The 21,292-nt window shown below is 37.7% G+C and overlaps 1 protein-coding gene across 3 annotated transcripts in view; it reads right to left on the reverse strand.

Annotated features, from left to right (window-relative positions):
- LOC107558185 (alpha-N-acetylgalactosaminide alpha-2,6-sialyltransferase 3-like) overlaps positions 1-19,511 on the reverse strand; it is a 97,489-nt gene extending 77,978 nt beyond the window's left edge. For all 3 annotated transcript variants that reach the window (XM_016241806.1, XM_016241807.1, XM_016241804.1), the window contains exon 1: positions 19,316-19,511. In XM_016241806.1, coding sequence (XP_016097292.1) covers positions 19,316-19,333 — 18 coding nt within the window. In that variant the 5' untranslated portion in view covers positions 19,334-19,511. The remainder of the gene's footprint in view (positions 1-19,315) is intronic.
- Between the last annotated feature and the right edge of the window lie 1,781 nt (positions 19,512-21,292).

A 21,292-nucleotide genomic window follows, 5' to 3' on the forward strand; every position in this document is an offset into this window, starting at 1 on the left:
ATAGTGGAAAATGACATCTGTTTTGTTATATACAGCAACTCATTTGTGCCTCTTTCCAGTCACAGAGCACTTTATTTTAAGAGTTAAGTGAGAGAAAATAACTTAGTCCAGATTGGGGGAATTGTAATGTTAAATCATTTATTTTATTATGTAAATATTTTTTTAGCATTAAAAAAAAATAGATTTTTGTTTGTATATGTTGTCAATATTAGTTCTCGGAATGGCAAAAATCGGTATCGGCAGATCACACTAACAAAAAAAAATAAGAAATCGGAATCGGCCACGAAAATTATAATTAGGTGCATCTCTAATTAAAATGTGATTTATTCCTGTCATGCAAAGCTGATTTTTTTTTCTGTGTCAAAAATTATTCCAATTTGCTGATTTGGTGATCAAGTAACATCAGTTGAACAACAGTGGTTCTGCTTAATATTTTTGTTGAACAATTTTTTCCCCCCAGGATTCTTTGATTAATAGGTGTTAGGTGTTCTTGAAAAGAACAGAAAAGTATTTACTGTTAACTTTTGGTCAATTTAATGCATCCTTGTTAAATTAACGTTATTTCTTTAAAAAAATATAGAAAGAAAGAAAAATTAACTAAAGAAAAACTATTCAAAACATATTATTTGATTAAAAATACTTATGTAATGCTTATATTTTCTTAATTCACCCATTATTGAGAGATGTGGTATAAAGGGAATTATTTGTAGGCATTAATATGTGCCTAATAAGTACTAATAAACAGCAAATATGCTAGTAACATGCATGCTAATAAGCAATTAGAGAATTGGACCTAAATAAATCAAATACATTAAATTTTTTTTGTGAAGGAAAAGTATAGCAATAAGCAATGTCATTTTAATGTTCAACTCATGTTCTACTACTAAAAATGGCTTTAATTGTTTTATAACAAACACTATGTCATTTATATTTATTTTTATACATTACTTTTCTTTCATTGAGACTAAATTAACTGCTTGAGTAGGCTCATAGTGTTACATGTGATAGCTAAAGCAAAGACAAAGAAAGCACACAAGCTTTACATAAATCTATTTTCAAAACCCTTCACAGTAATAACAAGAAATGCTTGCATGGAAATTACATTAGCAATGCAAAAATGTTTTCCCAGACAAACTGTTTCACACCCATGGCAGAGTGAGCCATTACAATCCAATTTCAATTAATAAGAGATTCTAGAAATATTTACTAAGCATTTGTACTCTATCCTCTCCTCCAGTCCCTATAGTCTTTAAGAATAATCACTATCCCTCAAAGGAAATGAGATGGCAACTCACAAACAAAAACTCATTCTAATGAAGTGGATTCAGTCACGTGATTGCATTCAAGAGATTGATCGATCACCCTCATGTCGTTAGAAACCAGTAAGATTTTCTTTCTTCTAGACCACAAAATGAGATGTTAGGCAGGATATTCACCCTGCTCTTTTGCATGCAATTACAATGAATGTTAACTTCAGTCTGTCAAGCTCCAAAAATGACTAAAAAAGCACTATAAATGGTCCATAATTTTCAGAAGACTCGGAATATAATGCACAAGAAGAACATCTCCAGGTTAACCATGGTTCCCCGAAGGGAACGAGACGCTGTGTCTAAACGCTACAGGAACGCCTCCTGCGTGACCTGGCTACTGGCAGTCGACTGACCTCGTTCCAGCGCACTCTCTCCAAAACTCCCGGGAGCAGAACAATCGGGGGAAATGTGTACAGACGAAGCCTCTGCCACGTCTGTACCATGGCATCCAGCCCCAGTGGAGCTGGATGAGTCAGAGAGAGAACCAGAGGGGACCGTGCAATATCATCTGAGTCGCAAACAAGTCCACCTGAGCCTGGCCAAAGACTCTCCAAGTCTGCTTCACCCATCGGGGTGAGGCATCTATTCCCCGGGCCTCGGCACCTGCCTCGACAGGATGTCTGCGCCCACATATATAAGAGACCACTGCTGTGTTGTCGGTGCGCACCAACACATAGCGATCTCTTAGGCCTGGGAGGAAGTGTTTCAAAGCTAGAAACACGGCCAACATCTCCAGTCAACTCATGCACCACGTGAGATGTTGGCCGCTCCACAGGCCACGGGCCGAGCGGCCACTCATGACCCCTCCCAACCGGTGAGAGATGCATCCATCACTAGCATACATGGCGACCAGGAGTTCCCAGCACTAGGCCCTGAGATAAGAACCAATGTTTCCTTCACATGTCTAAGGCACGTAGGCACCGCCGCGTGACCTTGAGCATGCAAAGCGGGCTTCCCCTCGGGGAGAACCCCTTGGTCTTATGCCACCACTGTAGGGTCATGTACAGTAGGCCAAAAGTAACCACGTTGGATGCAGCTGCCATCAGACCCAGCAGTCTGGAGCTGCTTGACAGTGAGTGACCGACCTTCTCTCACTCTTGCGACTGCGGTGAGGATTGACTCGATCCGAGCAGGAGACATACGTGCCTGCATCGTGGTCAAATCCCACACTATGCCCAAATAAGTGGTTCTCTGTACTGGAGAAAGCACACTTTTCTTGGCGTTAAGTCTTAACCCCAGCTCTTTCATGTGAGCGAGAACGACATCTCGATGTCGAACCGCCATCCACTCTGACTGATCTAATATCAACCAATCATCGATGTGGTTGAGTCGTGAAAGTGTGGCGTGAGAGTGCAAGGCCAAAGGAAGAACCATTATTGATAGGCTTTTGGCTCCAAAAGCAAACATCAGGAACTTCTTATGATGAGGAAGGATGGAGATATGTGCATCTTTTAGGTCGATCGTGACACACCTGTCCTCGGACTTGATCTGAGACACGACCTGTTTGATTGCGAGCGTGCTGAACTTCAATTCCCTGACTGAGCGGTTCAAAAGACACATATCTAAAATAGGACACAACCCTTCATCCTTCCTCGGAACGGTGAAGTACCGGCTGTAGGACCCGGACTCTGCTACGGGAGGAGGGACCACCTCGATGGCCTCCGTCCTCAGAGAGTGTCTACTTCTGTTCCATTACCAGAGCCTGCTCGGAGCCCACCAGGGTGGGAAAGACCCCACTGAATTGAGGCGGAGAAACAAACTGGATTCTGTGGGCTCTCACTACAGTGTGCAGGACCCACTGAGACACATTTGGCAGTAGTTTTCTCGCTGCCAAATAGTCTACTAAGGGAATGAGTCTCTCGAGACTGACCTCTGGTGTGATCAGAGCGGCTAGTTCGGTGCCCTGAAGCGGCGAACCGGCTGGGAATGGCCAAACTAGCTGCTCTAGAGACCTCCGTAGAGGTAGCGAGCCTCTTGGTACCGCTACATTTCCGGGCGGTGACTGAGAGAAGCGCTCGCCGGAGACAGGCACTGTGTAATGCGGCGTACACTGCTCTTCCCCAGAGGGGCCGGCCCTCGGACGTCCTGGTAATAGCATCAAGACGTTCTGGCCGAAGACTATCCAGCGAGAATGACGGTCCGCAGACCCGCCCCCTACTAGAAGCCTTCGGCCCGGGAGCGCGACTCAGACTCCATCTTAGGGAGTCGAGAAGTGACGTTCCCTGAATGAGGAGCTGGAACATGGTTGGGGCTGCTCCCGCCCAGCAGCCCCTGCTGCCACCTCAACCTCCTCGGAGGAAGAGAGAGCAGTAAAGCTCCGCTCCACAGTAAAGCTGCTCATTATAATATTAGGCATAATATGCTTGTGTAACTGATGCTTGTGCAACTGGCAAGCTCATCGACGCCCTCCATATCAACCTCCTCGGAGGAAGACAGGCGGAGCGTTGAGCCCTCTCACCGGGGGGAAAGAACTGCAGTGCGGGCTTCCGAACCCCGAGAGCAGGCTGGATCTGGTGGGTGAGGAAGAAGATAGGGACTCGCCCGTCTACATTCCCTCCACCGGATCCATATGCGAACCCCACGAGCACCACCTCGGCAAAAGCTGAAGGCTCCCTCCTCAAAGAAAGCCCTCGGAGAGCTGACTCTGCGTGTTTTACTCCCAAGCAGACAACACACAAACTGTGTGTATCCCCACCCAAAATGTAGCGCGGGCAGGGAAGATGAGATGAGCCTGAGATGCTGCCTGCTCTCGCCGTATGTTTGTCTACACTCATATTGGTCAAATAAAGAGTGATAATGGACATGCAACACCAAATAAGACTGACACACACAGAGCGCTTGCTGAATGACAGAAAGCTGACGCCGGTTTCACCGCACGTGCTTTTATGCTTCCTGGTCGCTACGTCACCCCGACCGTGACATCTCGCCCATCCATTGGACTGATTACACATGTGATTAAGAGCGTGGTGTCTACATTCCCTCCACCGGATCCATATGCGAACCCCACGAGCACCACCTCGGCAAAAGCTGAAGGCTCCCTCCTCAAAGAAAGCCCTCGGAGAGCTGACTCTGCGTGTTTTACTCCCAAGCAGACAACACACAAACTGTGTGTATCCCCACCCAAAATGTAGCGCGGGCAGGGAAGATGAGATGAGCCTGAGATGCTGCCTGCTCTCGCCGTATGTTTGTCTACACTCATATTGGTCAAATAAAGAGTGATAATGGACATGCAACACCAAATAAGACTGACACACACAGAGCGCTTGCTGAATGACAGAAAGCTGACGCCGGTTTCACCGCACGTGCTTTTATGCTTCCTGGTCGCTACGTCACCCCGACCGTGACATCTCGCCCATCCATTGGACTGATTACACATGTGATTAAGAGCGTGGTCACTCTGGTTCCCGTAGCGTTTCGACGCAGCTCGAGTTCCTGAAGGGGAACTTTAGTATGTCAAGTCACCATTACTAGCAGGCATCTATTCTCATGATTTTTATTACAGCTGTCAAAAACAGCTAATGTACAGTAGGACATTACTTTTCTCAGCAGGTGATTTCAAAACACTTCACACAGTTCTCCTTCCCATTTTTTCAGCTTGGCACAGCAGTAAATTTCATTTCCAAAATGCACTAAAATTACTTCACATGCATGGCCGGACTTACCATTGGGCTTGACTGGACTACAGCCCATGGGCCCGGCATTGTAGGGGGGGCCTTTGCCTGTTTACATTTGTTTGATTTGTTCAGTTATGCCACTCAGAAATTATTAGCCGCATTTCCACTGCGCACAGAAGGGCTAAACAGGCCAGCGGGGGCTAACAGCTTCCAAATACGACATTCAAGGCCATAATCAAACAGCATAAACTGGTATTTATGATGATTTCACATACATATTGAATCACGACACATTTAGAAAGATAATGATAAATTCTCATATGTTCACACCTCATTACTTTACAGAGATTGGTTCTATATTATATTAATGTTCCACTGTGACGAGTGGGGCGGGGCCAAGAGCTGTCGGAAAGGAGCGAGGCAAGTGGAGTAAATGATAATGAGTGACCCCTGCACCACTCACCTGTCTCGAGTCCCATGGAGGAGCTCCGGAAGTGACAGTGAAGGAAGAGAGAGGACCAGGCCTGGACTATTTATGTTGTTGTTTTATTATGTTTTATGCAGCACTCATCCGTGAGGGGCTGTCGCTTTTACTTTCATTTTGTGTTTGTTCATTTGTTTATTAAAGTTTTATGTTTAAATGTTTGCCGGTTCCCGCCTCCTTCTTCCCGATCTACAGTATGAACATTGTTACATCCACTAAATTATGCGATCTGAGGAGTTTTGAGCGCTCTCTCCTGTCTCACTGCCATCACACATAGTGGGGCAGAAATGTCATCAAAATGATATTAAAAAATAAAAACAGCAATTAAATACGTTTCTGTTTTTAAAACATGCCTATGATATAGGAATTGGCCTATCACACAAACAAGAGTCCTGTTTTTCCGAATATCTGCATGATTGAAAATGTACAATAAACAACAAGTTCCATTTTGCTCCTTCAAAAAGAAAATAGAACAAACAGCAGAACTGCTGCATCTCCGAGAAACACAGTGTTTTGTTCCTCAGCATTACACTGACCAGTAAACAATTCAATCAGGCTATTAGTACAGTTGTTTGCTAAGTTAAATGAATTAGTATTTTAAACAAATCGGTTTATTTAAGTATTTAACTCACTCATTAAGACAATCACTGCAACCTACTGGCGGTTGTAGTTTCATATTTAAAAAAGAAGCTTTTTATTTCATTTTTGCAATCATTTAATATTTCTACTTATTTCTACTTAAACAACATAATTTATGCAGAATCTATCTATGGAGCTCCTTCAAAAAGAAAATAGAACAAACAGCAGAACTGCTGCATCTCCGAGAAACACAGTGTTTTGTTCCTCAGCATTACACTGACCAGTAAACAATTCAATCAGGCTATTAGTACAGTTGTTTGCTAAGTTAAATGAATTAGTATTTTAAACAAATCGGTTTATTTAAGTATTTAACTCACTCATTAAGACAATCACTGCAACCTACTGGCGGTTGTAGTTTCATATTTAAAAAAGAAGCTTATTATTTCATTTTTGCAATCATTTAATATTTCTACTTATTTCTACTTAAACAACATAATTTATGCAGAATCTATCTATGGATTTTTTTTTTATTCGGATTGAATTTGTTGAATTAAATTTAAGAATCTGACATAAGAGGACACATACAGTATATGCTATGACAATACATTTTTATAATACCAATACAGCTCTGTCTTGTTTTGCTCAGTGTAATTTCAGGCTTTTGATCTCTCAACTGAGAGAACACATCCTGTTTATTGCATTAAAATGACTATTTAATATTACATCTAAACTTTGACTAGGCTAGACATGTTGCATATTAATTGTACTACACATGAACCTCAAAGCATATTTAATTTTTTGTGTATTTTGTGTTACTCCATAATGATGTTTTCCTTCATGAAATTTCTTTACAGAACAACAATGACAGCTCTCTACTGTTAGAATTCACTGCATATGTTACATGGTCCATATTTACATTACAATAAAAAAATATATTCCTAAGTTTCCCCTTTTGAAAAGATGGTAATGCAATTAAAAGCCTAACACTGTGTAGGTGTTCAGCTGCCTCTAATTGCTTTGGTAGTATTTTATTTTTTTTAATTAAATTTTTTAAATTATTTTAAAAAAAAATTTTAATTAATACATTTCAATATGATATTATATTACTGCAGAAATGTAGCAAATTTTTGTTTTGTTTCGGGTTTTAGCGTAACAGTTTTGAAAAAATGTGTAAATGTGCAAATGGTAGGTACATCGAATTTTGGTGGTGTTGTGTCTGAGTGAGAAAAAAATCATGTAATTTGATAGTCACTGAATGTATTTTGTGACAAAGCAATGGAAAATGATCCATAGTTTCACCCATATAAACTGCGGTTGTGCTCACTGTGTGAAGAGTTTTGAAAAAGTGGCCAAAGTGTTGAGAAACGGGTTCTAGCAATTCTCAAAAACTGTAATGTGTACATTGCATTATATGCCCATCAGAGGGAACCCTTCTCTGCCTGTATGTCCTGCTTTGCTAACCAGAGAACACAAGCAGTCCGTGTTCAGTTTTTATTCTGTCTGAGACAAAAGAGGAGAATCTGGGAAGGACAAGAGCCTATTTTTTCTACACAACTTAAGTTTGTCATCAAGAGTCTCAGTTGGAGCTGAATAAAAAAATATATATTAGAAATGAAGGCACAATTATATGCTAAATTACATCAACTATGGCACTCACTTTCATAGAGCATTTGCATTTTTTAAAACTCTTAAACAGAACTACTTTTCACATAGTTCTGTTGTTCTGCTCTGGAAGTAGATTGTTATGCAATATCCCAATGCTATTTCTTTTTTATGTATTTTGTAGTTAATTGGGTCTCCAATGTCAACTAGCTTTTCATCCACTTATTTTTATGCAAATTTTGGGATATTGCATAAAAGTGCTGGTTGGAATCACCATGATGTGACACCCTGATGCCCCAGACATAAGACAACTGCTGCAGATCATTGGCGAACATGAAGTTTGTCAGACAGATCTGGATTCTTTTTATAGAATTATAGGAATTATGTTGGCAAGAGACTGACCATATGCGCTTGACTGTTATTTTAGTATCACTGATATACAGTACTATTATCGTTGTTGATATTTTGAATTAGATTTTATTTTTCTATTTTCTTTTTTATTTTAATTTTTCTTAAAGTAATTTTGTTGCACATTTTTCAATTTTATTAGTTTTTTTAATATGTCTATATAGTTCATAGTATATAGTTTAGTCTTTAGTTTCAGTTATAGTTTATACCCCTTATACAGCTTGTGTCTAAATGCTCTCCTCAACTCTACTCCTTCCTATCCAAACCATTATGTTGCTTTATTTCAGTTAATGTTTTTTTTTTTCAATTTCATACCAATTTCCCTGAAAGTGGTGATTTTTTTTTCTTGAACACACAACATGCGATGGAAATGCTGCTTCATTCACAAATGTTTTCATTGTTTTCATGATATTATTGTTTTCATGATATAATAATATTTTCCACATACAGTAGATTAAAGTTTGCAACTTGTATGTAAACCTAGTGTCTTTATAGGCCATGGCCTGATGTGGTATGTTTTGTATTAATACAGAAAAATCAGGGCTTTGCATAGAGCAGAGGTGTCAAACTCAGCTCCTCTGCCTGGCCACAGTCCTCTGGAGTTTACCTCCAGCCTGTTCCAACAGACCAACCTTTAGTTTTCAAATAATCCTGAAAACCCTTAAGGAACTAAGTTTGACATCCCTGGCATAGAGGCATATATACATATAAATGTTTTTCATGTTTTATAAAACTTTAAAAAGTTTTTATGTTTTATGATATTTAACCATAGAATATTTCATGTGCCATTATTACAGCAGTGGTTCTCAATCAGGGGACCTCAACAAACTTCCACAGGCTAAAGGATAACTTAAAGTATTTTAATTAATATATTATTATTAATAATATATTAAAATAACCAAACTCTAAATTGCAATGCTAAAAAGCACATAAAATCAAGATTGTAAACTGCATGTTTCTTTTTTCCTCCTCAATGAGTATTGTTCTTATTGAAGATGATTCAGTTCTTGAGATTTTTGCAATCACAAAATCATGATTAATTAATTTAATATATCAACATATGTTAAAAATAATGTTTTAAAACAAGCAGCTTTGGCATAATTACATCGGAAATACTGGAAATATCTTTCATAATATTCCAGCCTGAGTCTGAGTGAATACATTTCTATCAGTTTAGCTCATCTGGTGTCTGATGGCCAAACAGCTTTTCTGCATCTGACATTGAGGGCAAGATGGTAAAATGCAGTTTTACAAATGCTAGAGATGTGGCTTTCAAATGAAAAACTGCCATCAAATAGCACACCAAGATTCCTAACTGACAACGAATACCTGTCAGAGCAGCAGAGTAGTTGCTTGCATGCAGAGGATTTTTGACCAATAATTAAACCATCACAATAATTAAACTATATTTTCTAATTACATCTCCCAAGAGTAGCATTTACAGGGTGAAAAACAAAGGTCCTAGTACTGAGCCTTGCGATATTCCATACTGAAATTGTGAATGATGGCATACCTCTTCATTTACTGCTACAAATTGATAAGTCAGATAAGTACGATTCGAACCATACCAATGCAATTCCATTAATGCCAACATAATTGTTGAATGCCAACATAATACTCTTCAAAAAAATGTTTTGGTCAATAGTGTCAAATGCAGCAATAATGTCCAGTAACACTAATAGAGATTGTCAATGTTCTCTTTATAACTTCTTCAAAGATGTGTACTGGTATATACTCACTCAGAATATCAGCAAAGTCACTCTGTTTTTAAAGACGGTAGATTGTGTCATACTCTTTCCATTTGTTAAATTGTTTAATTGTACTCTAAAGGGATTTTTCTATCCATGACCTTGATCTGCAAAGACTTTCCCTAAGTGTTCTTTTTTTCACCAGAGATGATTTAGTTGTGTGATAACAAAAGCTGTGTATGCTTATAAAATATTATATTACATATTATATACATATTTGGGATTTTATATTATTATTTTAATCACTTTATAGACAAAAACATGCCAAATGAAATCCTCTGTGGTCACTTAACTATGGGTGGGAATCACCAGAGGCCCCATGATACGATATTATCACAATACTTGTGTCACGATACAATATTATTGCTATATTCTGCGACATATTGCAATTTATTACCTTTTCCAACTTTAAATTATGTCCCCAACGAAAACTTTGGCAACATCTGTTTTAACTAAAAAGAAACATTTCTCAGTTTGTTTATCTGTTCAGTTTATCTGTTTGTTTCACTTCAATTCTACTGTTGCAGTGCAAAATGGGATTGTCAAGCAGACAAACTGACCAACACTTTCATGAAAACCTGTCATAAATGTTGTATGCACCTGGCAAACTCAACTATTTGTATTACAGTCTAGTCTAGTCAACCTTAATTAAACGTAAACCGGTATGCACTGCTGTGCTACTACAGGTATTTTGAACAATGCATCTTGAACTTGTACAAAAAAGTTGTGCAGATCCTTCAGCAATTGGGGCATTTGAAAGTAAATTACTGTTTAATTTAAAATAAATAAAATATAATCTTACATTAAAATAAAAATGTTACATTTAAATTAAACATAACATGTACTCAATGTGTAAACAATGTGCTGCAACAGGTATACTATACACTGCTGTGCTCTCATTCATTCCATGATGTAGTTCCAAGTCAGTTTAATCACCGTTCTATATTAATGCATTGCTTTAATTGATGCACACACACACAAAACTCAGCTGTGCTCTCATTCATTCCATGATGTAGTTCCAAGTCAGTTTAATCACCGTTCTATATTAATGCATTGCTTTAATTGATGCACACACACACACACAACTCACACATAAACACAGTGAGAAGGGAGAGAGGTCGGAGATTGCAGATTGCACTGCGCACACACAGAAACTTATTGTCGGTGCTGCCCCACGACTTTTATTAATACAATGACATAGATACTAGATCGCTGCATTATCTTCCTCAGCAACAAGGTAAAATCGAAGTAACTAAACAGCTTCATAGTTTGTAGAGAGAGACGCACAGACGCAGGTAATTCACACACACAACTGTCATCTCTCTCTCGATCGATATCATTCAAATAAATGTGGTCTTACCGCACTATTTCATCTCTTCATCTGATCTGAAGCGGGCAGAAAGCTAGAGCTAACGAGCCGTAACTGATGAAAATAACCGTAATTTTGACCCTTCCGGTTAAATATTGCGCTGCTAACATTGTAAATGGCTTTAAGTTTCAAATGACCATGGAATAAGCGGGATAATCAACGGCTTGCCGTGCATGAAAGGACGATTTAAGAAAAAAACTCAACATCACCATCTAGTGGACTGTAAAGAAATTGATTTTGTTATTCGATACTTGGCGTCCGTGTATCGATACGGTATTGCCGCGGAAAATATCGCGATACTATGTTGTATCGATTTTTTCCCCACCCCTACACTAAACTACTATAAACACTCCAGGAGTCCAAACTATAAAGAGTAGCCAGTTTTTATATTAAATGTTTTTGAAGGTTTTTTATTTATTTTATTTTATTTTTTCATTTTAATTTGTTTTATTCAAATTCACTCTATTATGTGAGCTCATTTTTAATTTGTTTAATGGTAACATTACATTTGCCTATTTTATCATTATTACTGTTCTGTATAATACATTTATTTTAAATCAAGCTGTTGTGCTATAACAAAATTGTATTTTGTGTAATTGAATTTTTTAGTCCATTGGCACCAAAAAAGATAAATCCCTCCAGTAAAGACTCTGAAACACTGTCCTACAGATGTCTTTCAGTGCATTTTTCTTCCTTTATTACATTTTTCATATTAACTTGCACACTTCTTTTTTAGATATTGCCAATTACAGTCGAATGCTCACTATCTGTCCTGTTCCTCTGACAACACTGAACTGTTTAGCATTTAAAAGGCTTTCATAAAACCAGGTCAGTGAAGATGTAATCCTGGTGACATGACACATCACTGGAGAGTTCTGAGCCGGTTTGTCACAAATTCTCCACAGTGCATGAGCTCATTCCTCCTAAACCACACCAATTAACATTTCATTAGATGAAAATTAAGTAGAGTGGAATATGTGGCTATAGGCTTTTGAAATATAAAACACTTACTAGCTCACAGGTTACCATTTCATACTCCCGGATCATCACAGTATTTGACGTCGAAGCATAATCCCTAAAATGGAGATTAACGTAATTTAAGAAAAACATTTATGATAGCACATAGATTGGAAATGGGAAAGTTGTTTAGCTTTAGCATAAAGCTAAATGTTATGACAACTTACTGCTGGAGAACTTAATTGTGATTTTTTTTTCTCCAAATTGTATGTTACACATGTTCATAGAATAAGGAAGAAAATATATTATTTGAAGCTTTCTATTCAGTGCTAAATGCTACACCTGCTTAGTATTTTGCATACAAACATACCTGAGACAGCATAAAGAACATTGACAAACCATATATTGTAGTAATTGTGTATTTATTGGATTCATGTTTCATCTATCTATATAGCTGAAGTTTAAATCCTTGTTGACTATCCTGAGCTCTGACAAAGCAACTGACAAGTTAAAATATAAGGTCTTTTCACACTTTTTAGAGCTCTCCAAAAAATTAGGCTTTGGTCAAATTTCTACAGTAATCAAATGAATTATTAGCTTTTTTAATATTGCTGGCAAAACTTTTGAACAGCTGTAAGGGCTTTTTGCTGCCATGTGGTATAGCATTCACCACTGAGACTCTGCAACTGATCCTACCGATTGTAAAGATAACTGAAGACCATTCAAAGATATTTCCACAGGGATTTCTGTTGTATATTATCACAGTTCTGCTTGTTTTTTTTTTAAACTTGAAACTGTTTTATTAATAGAAACTCAGAGTGTTGATAAATGAAAATAATTAACCAAATCCATTTTGCATTTCCAGAAGATTCACGGTTCTGATTCTGCATGTAAAAAAAAAAAAAAGATATTGAGGGGGCTCCACAGGGATTTCTGTTGTATATTATCACAGTTCTGCTTGTTTTTTTTTTTAAACTTGAAACTGTTTTATTAATAGAAACTCAGAGTGTTGATAAATGAAAATAATTAACCAAATCCATTTTGCATTTCCAGAAGATTCACGGTTCTGATTCTGCATGTTAAAAAAAAAAAAAGATATTGAGGGGGCAAAAGGAGCATGATTCCATTTTACAACTAGCCGTTTCATGCCTTATTCTATAATATTTTTTCTCAATCACAAACATACAACAACCTTGCCTTATAACTTACAGCTGACACAGTCAGTATTTTCTGTGCTGTGCTCTCCAAGGCCAAGACAATGTCTGTCAGCTCTGTGGGAGATTAATGTGAACACTGAGCTGTTCTCTGACACCCTGCACTTAAAACAATTGAGCACCATTATTCCTGGCAAGGGTCACAAAAAAAGGTTCTCGTTCGCTGATGTGCTTCTTTGGCTTTATATTTTGGAATGACCTGGAACTTTGCCCAGACACGTATATAAGCTGCCTTGTGAAATCATCTTGGCTTTTTTAGATCTAGGACACTGTGTACTCAAGGCAGGTCCCCGGCAATGACCATCTGCTTCAGGAAATAGCTACACCATCAGAGAAATACTAAGCCAGCACTGGGGATACTGTATGATATCTGGCAAAGTGTCAATACACTGGCTCTAGCGTATTGCTTTTTAGTGCAGGTTTTGAAATGTATGGCTTTCTCCATATGACAAGAGAGACATATATAGAAAATCTGAGTAACCCAGAACCATTTAAACTTTTATTGCATGACATTACAATACACATTTTGTTTTATTATGCATATAAGATGGCAATGAAATGGTTAAAAATGAAGGGATGATTTGAATGAGCCAATAACATAATAAATGCAATAATAATAATAATTAAAAATATGTTTTTGGTCACATATAATCATCCTGGCAATTTTTTTTCTTTCTTGTTCTTTAATTTTTGATAATTAATTTGTTGACATTTGCTGGAGACAGTTTTGATCTTTTATGTACGTGCTCAATAAATTGATTTTTGTCACCAAAAATTCTTCCACAAAGTGGGAAAGTACTACTGAAAGATAGGAAAGAATCACAATCTTTATCTGCTGTCTCAGCAAATGAGTTGCTGTAATATAACAAAACAGATGTAATTTCCCACTATGTTTATAAATGGTCATTTTTTTCCCTAACCTTATTAAATGTGTCATCTTTCACATCAAATTCAGTTAGAATAATAAGAAACTGTAGAGTTTTTACCATTCAAATGAAATCAGTATCAACAAACATTTTTCTACTGCAGGAAACACAGAAGCTGCATCTGAAGTGCCATTAGATGTATTTACACAGACTGTTTGATGAAGCTGAGGTGCCATAAATGCATTTACACTGCAAAATTGCAAATGCATAAATAATTTTATAAGATTAATGTTTGAAATAATTTTTTGAACATGCAAATAAGAAATGTTGGGAAAAACACAATTGTTACTTTCAAATATGAAACCAAACCACCAGTAGGTGGCGTTTTAATAAGCGAATCATTTAGTCATTCATTCAACCGATTCGTTCAAACGACTGATTCAATCACAAACGAGAGAAGTGACTTGCTGTCTCAATGTCTCAATGTGCTTACTTATACTACGCCTTTAAAGTATGTGCTCTTTTGGTGAAGAAAAAGTACACACTTTTGAGTGTGTAGTAGAAGAGTTGGCAAGCTTTGGGACATACTATCACGTCACACAACTGCGTCTTTAACGGACGCTCTGTCGCATAGATACATGCATCCTGTCACTGTAAACTGGCCTGTCAAACATCTTGTCACAGTTAACATCCTCCACATTGCATTTCATTTAACTTCCTACCGTTTTGGAGAGAAAAAAAGTAGCACATTGATCTGCCAGTCACGGGTCTTTCATGCCGAGAACTCCGCTCATATTTTATGCATAATGATGCATTTAAATGTTAACGACCAAACGGATGTTTATAAAAGTTTACATTGCTGTTGCAGATGAAATATAACACAGATAACATTTACCAGGTTAAATGTTGAATATTAGTAACTCAAACCCCTTTTTCTCATGGTGCGTTCAAGTCATGTCAGATAGATCGTATTTACGAGTTGAACGCACATGAACGCCACCACAAAGTCGTTATTACGAGTGGGAAACTCGAAATTTTCTTTAAGCCCCGAGTTTCCAAGTTGGGGGCGTGTCAATGAGAAAACGTGTCCGATGCAATGGACGCATCCAAAGACTAGATATGCAGCATCTTTATTGATGGTAAATTTGTTGAAATTAATAAAATGATTAATTTTTTTATTCGTGTTTGTAGTTCTGGACAGAATCCTTCACCAAAGCGCAATGGATTGGGTTGTCGTGGTAATGAACACCACAGCAACCACTTGTGCTTCCCCACTGAATGCGCATCTCGCATATAAAAAGCATTTTAGGGGGCCCTTGGCTTTTGGGGGCCCAAGGCGTTCGCCTACCTTTGCCTAATGGTTAAGTCCGCCTCTGTTAATAAATATACTCTGCGCTGCAAGTTTCAGAGTGAAGCACAGCACTGTGTTCATTTACATGTGTGCAGCTCATGATGCATTGTTTTCAGCATCTCAGAGATGGGCTTTCTAACATATGTCTAAATATCTAAATATCAAAAAGATCAACCTAAATATAAATTACACCATCAAAACTATGGTTAGATCAAGTAAGGTAACAATTGCAAGTCGTTTTACAGTGAAGTGTATGCATGCAGAAGGTTGAGCACAGGCCGAACTGACCACTGCGGACCTGTGAGGTGAACAACACTGGAACTAATTCTCAGCGATTACAAAGAGGCTCTCAGTGGCACACCACACTCTGACCAGCTCTTGAACGTTACCATCACAAAACCATCCAAACTGTCCAGAAAAAAATTAATGTGCTTAAAGAGGATTCAAGGAATTCCAATGGAACTCCAACACTTCACGTCCACATAAGCAGGAACATGTATTTTATATGAGCAGCTTTAAATAGTTAACCTGTTGCTCTTCTCTGTTTGCTGATTGCTGTCTGATGCAGACATATAGATTAAGGGTAATTTGGTTAAATTAATGTTCTTTTCTCTTTTTTATAACTTACTGCCAGTGGCGTCGTGCCCATTCAAAGTTTTTTTCAGATTTCTGAGCCAAATGGATTTTGAATTCAGCTTCCGAAAGACAAAAAATAGACTAATAATATTTTTTTATATCTGATACAATCACACCGGCGTGATTAGAACGTTCATCGCCAGCTGCTAAATTAAAATTTGGCTAGCGCTGAGCCAGACACAGACGCGTTTGGATAGCGCTGCTGATTGCTGTCTGATGCAGACATATAGATTAAGGGTAATGATAAAGCACTGACAAAGGCACCTATTTATCAGACAGTACAGCCAACTGATGCTATTTACAGCCACACAGGCATCTCCTGATTATATGCCTTCAGTTTCAATGAATGGCATGCAACATTGCCATTTAAATTAAAATTGTTACTTGTTGAACATAGTTGCTAAACAACCCTTTATGTGTAGGACATAGCATCCTTTCCATACAGCTGTTTTTGTTCAGCTGTTAAAGTGCTGTTTCTTTTAAACATTACTGTTAAACACGGTTTTGTTTTCACTGTGGATATTTATAAAATCAAAACATTTTAAAAACACATTATAGAATGTTATGCATGGTCTGCACAATTTTACACAGTCGGTTCCTAAAACTGAAGTGTGATTTCTGCACGCCCTAGTGTTACAAGCAGAACTGCAAAATAATTATTGTCTTCAGACAAGTTTCCTGAACACAGCCTTCGTCTGCAATTGGTCAGCCACACAGATCCAAAATCATGGATCAGCACGGAATAGAATGGTTAAGCAACGAGACCGTTCTCATTGCTTAGCCATTCCAATCTGTGCTGATCCGGCCCAGCCAGTACGAATTTCTACTGTGGAGCTGATAACGGTTTGTAATCGTGGCATGCTGAACTAAGCTCAAGTGGAAATTGTTCGTTACCATTCTTAGAATCATTGGGCTCAACGAACGTTTGGCTATTGACTCAACTAATAGCATGGGTTTGGGGGGTGGAACTAGCAGTGTGTCTGACCAATTGGAGAAGAAGGATGTGTTCAGGAAACTTGTCTGAAAACAACAGGCTAATTAAGAAAACTAGAAAACACTATACACTACAACTTTAATACTGGTTGGTTCACAGTGGTGAACACCACTAGCTGAACAAAACTAGAGAATGTTTTCAAATACTACAAGAACTAAGATATTTCAAAAAGGAAATGAGAAGTGTGATAATGTCGGCTGGAATACATTACACAACTTTTACAGGCATCATACACTGAGGATCACACTACGAACAACGAATATGCGCCTTCTTGCTAGTCGACACATGACAAATGAAAATATTGTATTCTAAAACCGGCTCAAAATATCACACATGTCTGATATTCTCAGACCTGATGGAATCATAGAATCTGAAGCTAAATTTGGAGTCTGTGCCCATCACACACTACACAATTTTCAGATAAATCTGTCAAGTCCAACTGCCGAAAATCTGCAGACTGGCGCCGACTTTCGGCAACTTGCATTGATACGTCCAAATTAGTGCAAAAGTTGTGAAGCTATTGGTTAAATTAATGTTCTTTTCTCTTTTTTATAACTTACTGCCAGTGGCGTCGTGCCCATTCAAAGATTTTTTCAGATTTCTGAGCCAAATGGATTTTGAATTCAGCTTCCGAAAGACAAAAAATAGACTAATAATATTTTTTTATATCTGATACAATCACACTGGCGTGATTAGAACGTTCATCGCCAGCTGCTAAATTAAAATTTGGCTAGCGCTGAGCCAGACACAGACGCGTTTGTACAGCGCTGCATTATAACCAATCACACACGAGTCTGTTGAGCTTATGAATGCAATGGCCAATCAGAGACGTGCAGATGAGTCTTCGCTGAAACGCGGTGTTTTGTTCACTTGCTCGCTGACTGAATTATCCGGTGAATTCTCTCGTCAGAAACAACTAAGTGCAGATGTGTGTACGAATGTAAGTAAGATATTCATTTCACAGTGTAAACAGCTTCAGTGATTTTAATGGGAGTTTTTGAGAGTGCCTGAACTCTGGCTAGACTGAATGAAAATGTTCTTTGTTAATGTAAATATTCTTTGCTCTCTGTAAAATGAAAGTGTTATAATTAGTAACTTACAATATTGTTATTCAATTCACATTAAATACAAAGTCGTATTAAAAATATTTTATGGCATGACACCCGGTACTTAAGTAAAAAAGTCGGGGTTTTATTGAGTTAATAGATTACACTATTAGTCTACTTTGCCATTTATTGATCAAATAACATAATCTATAAAGGTGCAAAACGGTATAATATAAAGGTTACTTACACATATATGATAATCGAGATATTTCCTGATATAGTTTAGACGTTTGGAAATATTTCGAATAAAAAGGAAAATGAATAAATAAATAAAGCATATCGTATAAATTAAACGTTATCGTATAACTGATATAACCCCCCCAAACCCACCATCCCGTGCCCCCTCAAAAATCATGAGTGCATGACGCCCCTGCTTACTGCCCATGTCTGAAAGTTTGGAAGAAGAAAAAATCAACACTTCACAAAGGTTTTTAGAGTTTTTTTTTTTTCAATTGACACAAGGTCAGATATTCAAGCATGTTTGAAAATGCAATCTGTGCCGATGCATTTCTACTATCCTTTTTTTCACATCACAATGGACAAAATTATTCATCCAAACAAAACAAACCCTCCAGCCAAATATATTATGAGTAGTGGTCTCATATGATGCATGAAGGTCTTCATTTGTTTCTGAATATAAGGTTGTAAAACCTCAAGGAGGACATAAAAACCCTAAATATACATCACTGGTTGTAATAAAGTGCATATTACAGGAAAACTAATAACTCTGTTACATTTTATGTCTCTTCCAACGAATGGTCTTTGCAGAATCAGACATTGTCGACATGTTTGGATACAGCAAGTCTTATCATTGCTTAAACCAGGATACATCCATTAAATCTGGTTGCAAAGTGTAAGCAAGCTGGGTCGCATTTGAACAATGATACAAGACATGAGCTTCTACCACAGTTTTATTTATTACTAAAGCACACAGCTGTTAACATTAACCGCGCTGTTTCTCGCTGCACACTTCAGATAAAAAAAAAAAAATTGTGAATGTAATCTGAGCAGAGCATTAATGCGCATCCATACATTACTGGATATAAGGCGAGACAAACATTCAGTTGCTCGACTTACCTTCCAGATCCAGGCCATCTTAAGACTGAATAAATAGCTTGCAGTGCTGAAGCGCTCGTCTCAATCTATAGACGAAAAGACCAGTATTGGCAGTTTAATGGTTTATTTATATGCGCCATGGATTTCCGACGTTGGTGTGGCAATAATGAAACACATCAGCGCGTATTGTAGAGTACCGTTATTCATGCTCTATTCCCTGATCTACAGAGCTCGGGTTTACGTGCGCTGTTATTGGCTCATAGCTACGAGAGCCCCGCCCCCTTCATCATGTGACTGCTATTTCATTCCTGTGCTTCTCAGCGCACTGTAATGTAAAGGACGACCAGTGTTGGTGACAGGAATGAACTTCACTATTGTTACAAAGAGTATTCATGCGGTAATAATAAGACAATCATTGTCTGTTCATAAGATTTACTTTAATGTTACTTGCAATTTGTGCGTATGGAGGTACATTATGGAGTACGAAACCTGCAAAAACAATAAATAAATAAATGCACAAATAAATAAATAAATATGCAAATAAGTATAAATACACACATTCTTGTTTAAATACATATAGAAATAAATAAACATGTGATTAAAGTAGGCAAATAAATCAAATAAATTGGTGGGCAAATGGAGAATGTTTAAGGAAATGCTAAACTCATCCTAACTATTTTCCTTTGATCACTCATTTATTTCTGAATGTAGTTCCACATTTATTTTTCCTCTGCACAACATGCTAATGAGAGGGTGTCAACCATGGACTTGGTCAGGTCTTGTGATAGCTGGGGGCGCGGCTTTCCCGCTGACAGAAGATGCATGGTGTAAATCCAGTATAGCCTAGTTGCCGTTCAACAGAGCAAGATACATAAAAAACTGAGCTGTATTGTCCGTACAGTATCTGTGACTTTACAAACGACCCAACAGAATGGCCAGAGGTGTCATTTCCTGACGTCATTTTTTGTAACCCGATTGAGTCTCCAGCTAGAGACAACTGTAATATCAGTATCCTATGGTCATCGTGAGATTATTCACTTTATCCGTGGCTCGTTCTTTTGATGGCAGCTAGTGTTTATTAGGATGGTTTTACCTGCTCGTTGTTTAGGTACGTGTAAGATAGATAACAGTCTTCTACAACCAAGTCGATCTGCAGCAATCTCTCTCTCTTTACGGCGGGAGGACAAAATTAGTGGCATACACAACACAAGGGTGCATCTCAGTTGATTCTCAATTTATTATTGTACAAACAGAGGCTCATATACATCCTTGAGAACTGGTATGAAGTGGTTTAATCGAGGAACAGAAAGTTTTTCCCCCATTAGTTATCAGAACAGAAAATACAGGCGACAAAAGTATGTTTATTAAGCAAATAACAGTTCAGTATTGCAATTAAGAGCTATGTAAGCATTAATATTTTACATTGGCCACTTAAAATATTTTATGATTTAGCTCTCTCATGATTATAACTACAAAACTAGCCTTATGAAAAGTGTAAGATAATAAGCAGTCACCTTGACTGATGAAGTTAATACGCATGCGCAGGCAAACGCTCAAGTGCGTCACACACGATCCGCCTACTCTTGCATAATTGACACCCTCTCATTAGCATGTTGCACAGAGGAAAAATAAACGTGGAACTACATTCAGAAATAAATTAGTGATCAAAGGAAAATAAATAGGATGAGTTTAGCATTTCCTTAAACATTCTCCATTTGCCCACCAATTTATTTTATTTATTTGCCTACTTTCATCACGTTTAATTATTTATTTATGTATTTAAACAAGAATACGTGTATTTATGCACACATTTATTTATTTATTTATTTGTGTATTTACTTATTTATTGTTTTTGCAGGTTTCGTCCTCCATAGTACATAAGCTCACTGTATAATTATTGCTTATAAATAGGCTACACAAAATACACTGTTTTGTCATGTAACCTAACAATTAAAAAAATATTAACATAACTTAATAAATGTGCTTACGGGGAAAAAA

Source organism: Sinocyclocheilus grahami, unplaced genomic scaffold (genome assembly GCF_001515645.1).
Source record: "Sinocyclocheilus grahami isolate Dianchi unplaced genomic scaffold, SAMN03320097.WGS_v1.1 scaffold634.1, whole genome shotgun sequence".
Taxonomy (NCBI): Eukaryota; Metazoa; Chordata; class Actinopteri; order Cypriniformes; family Cyprinidae; genus Sinocyclocheilus; species Sinocyclocheilus grahami.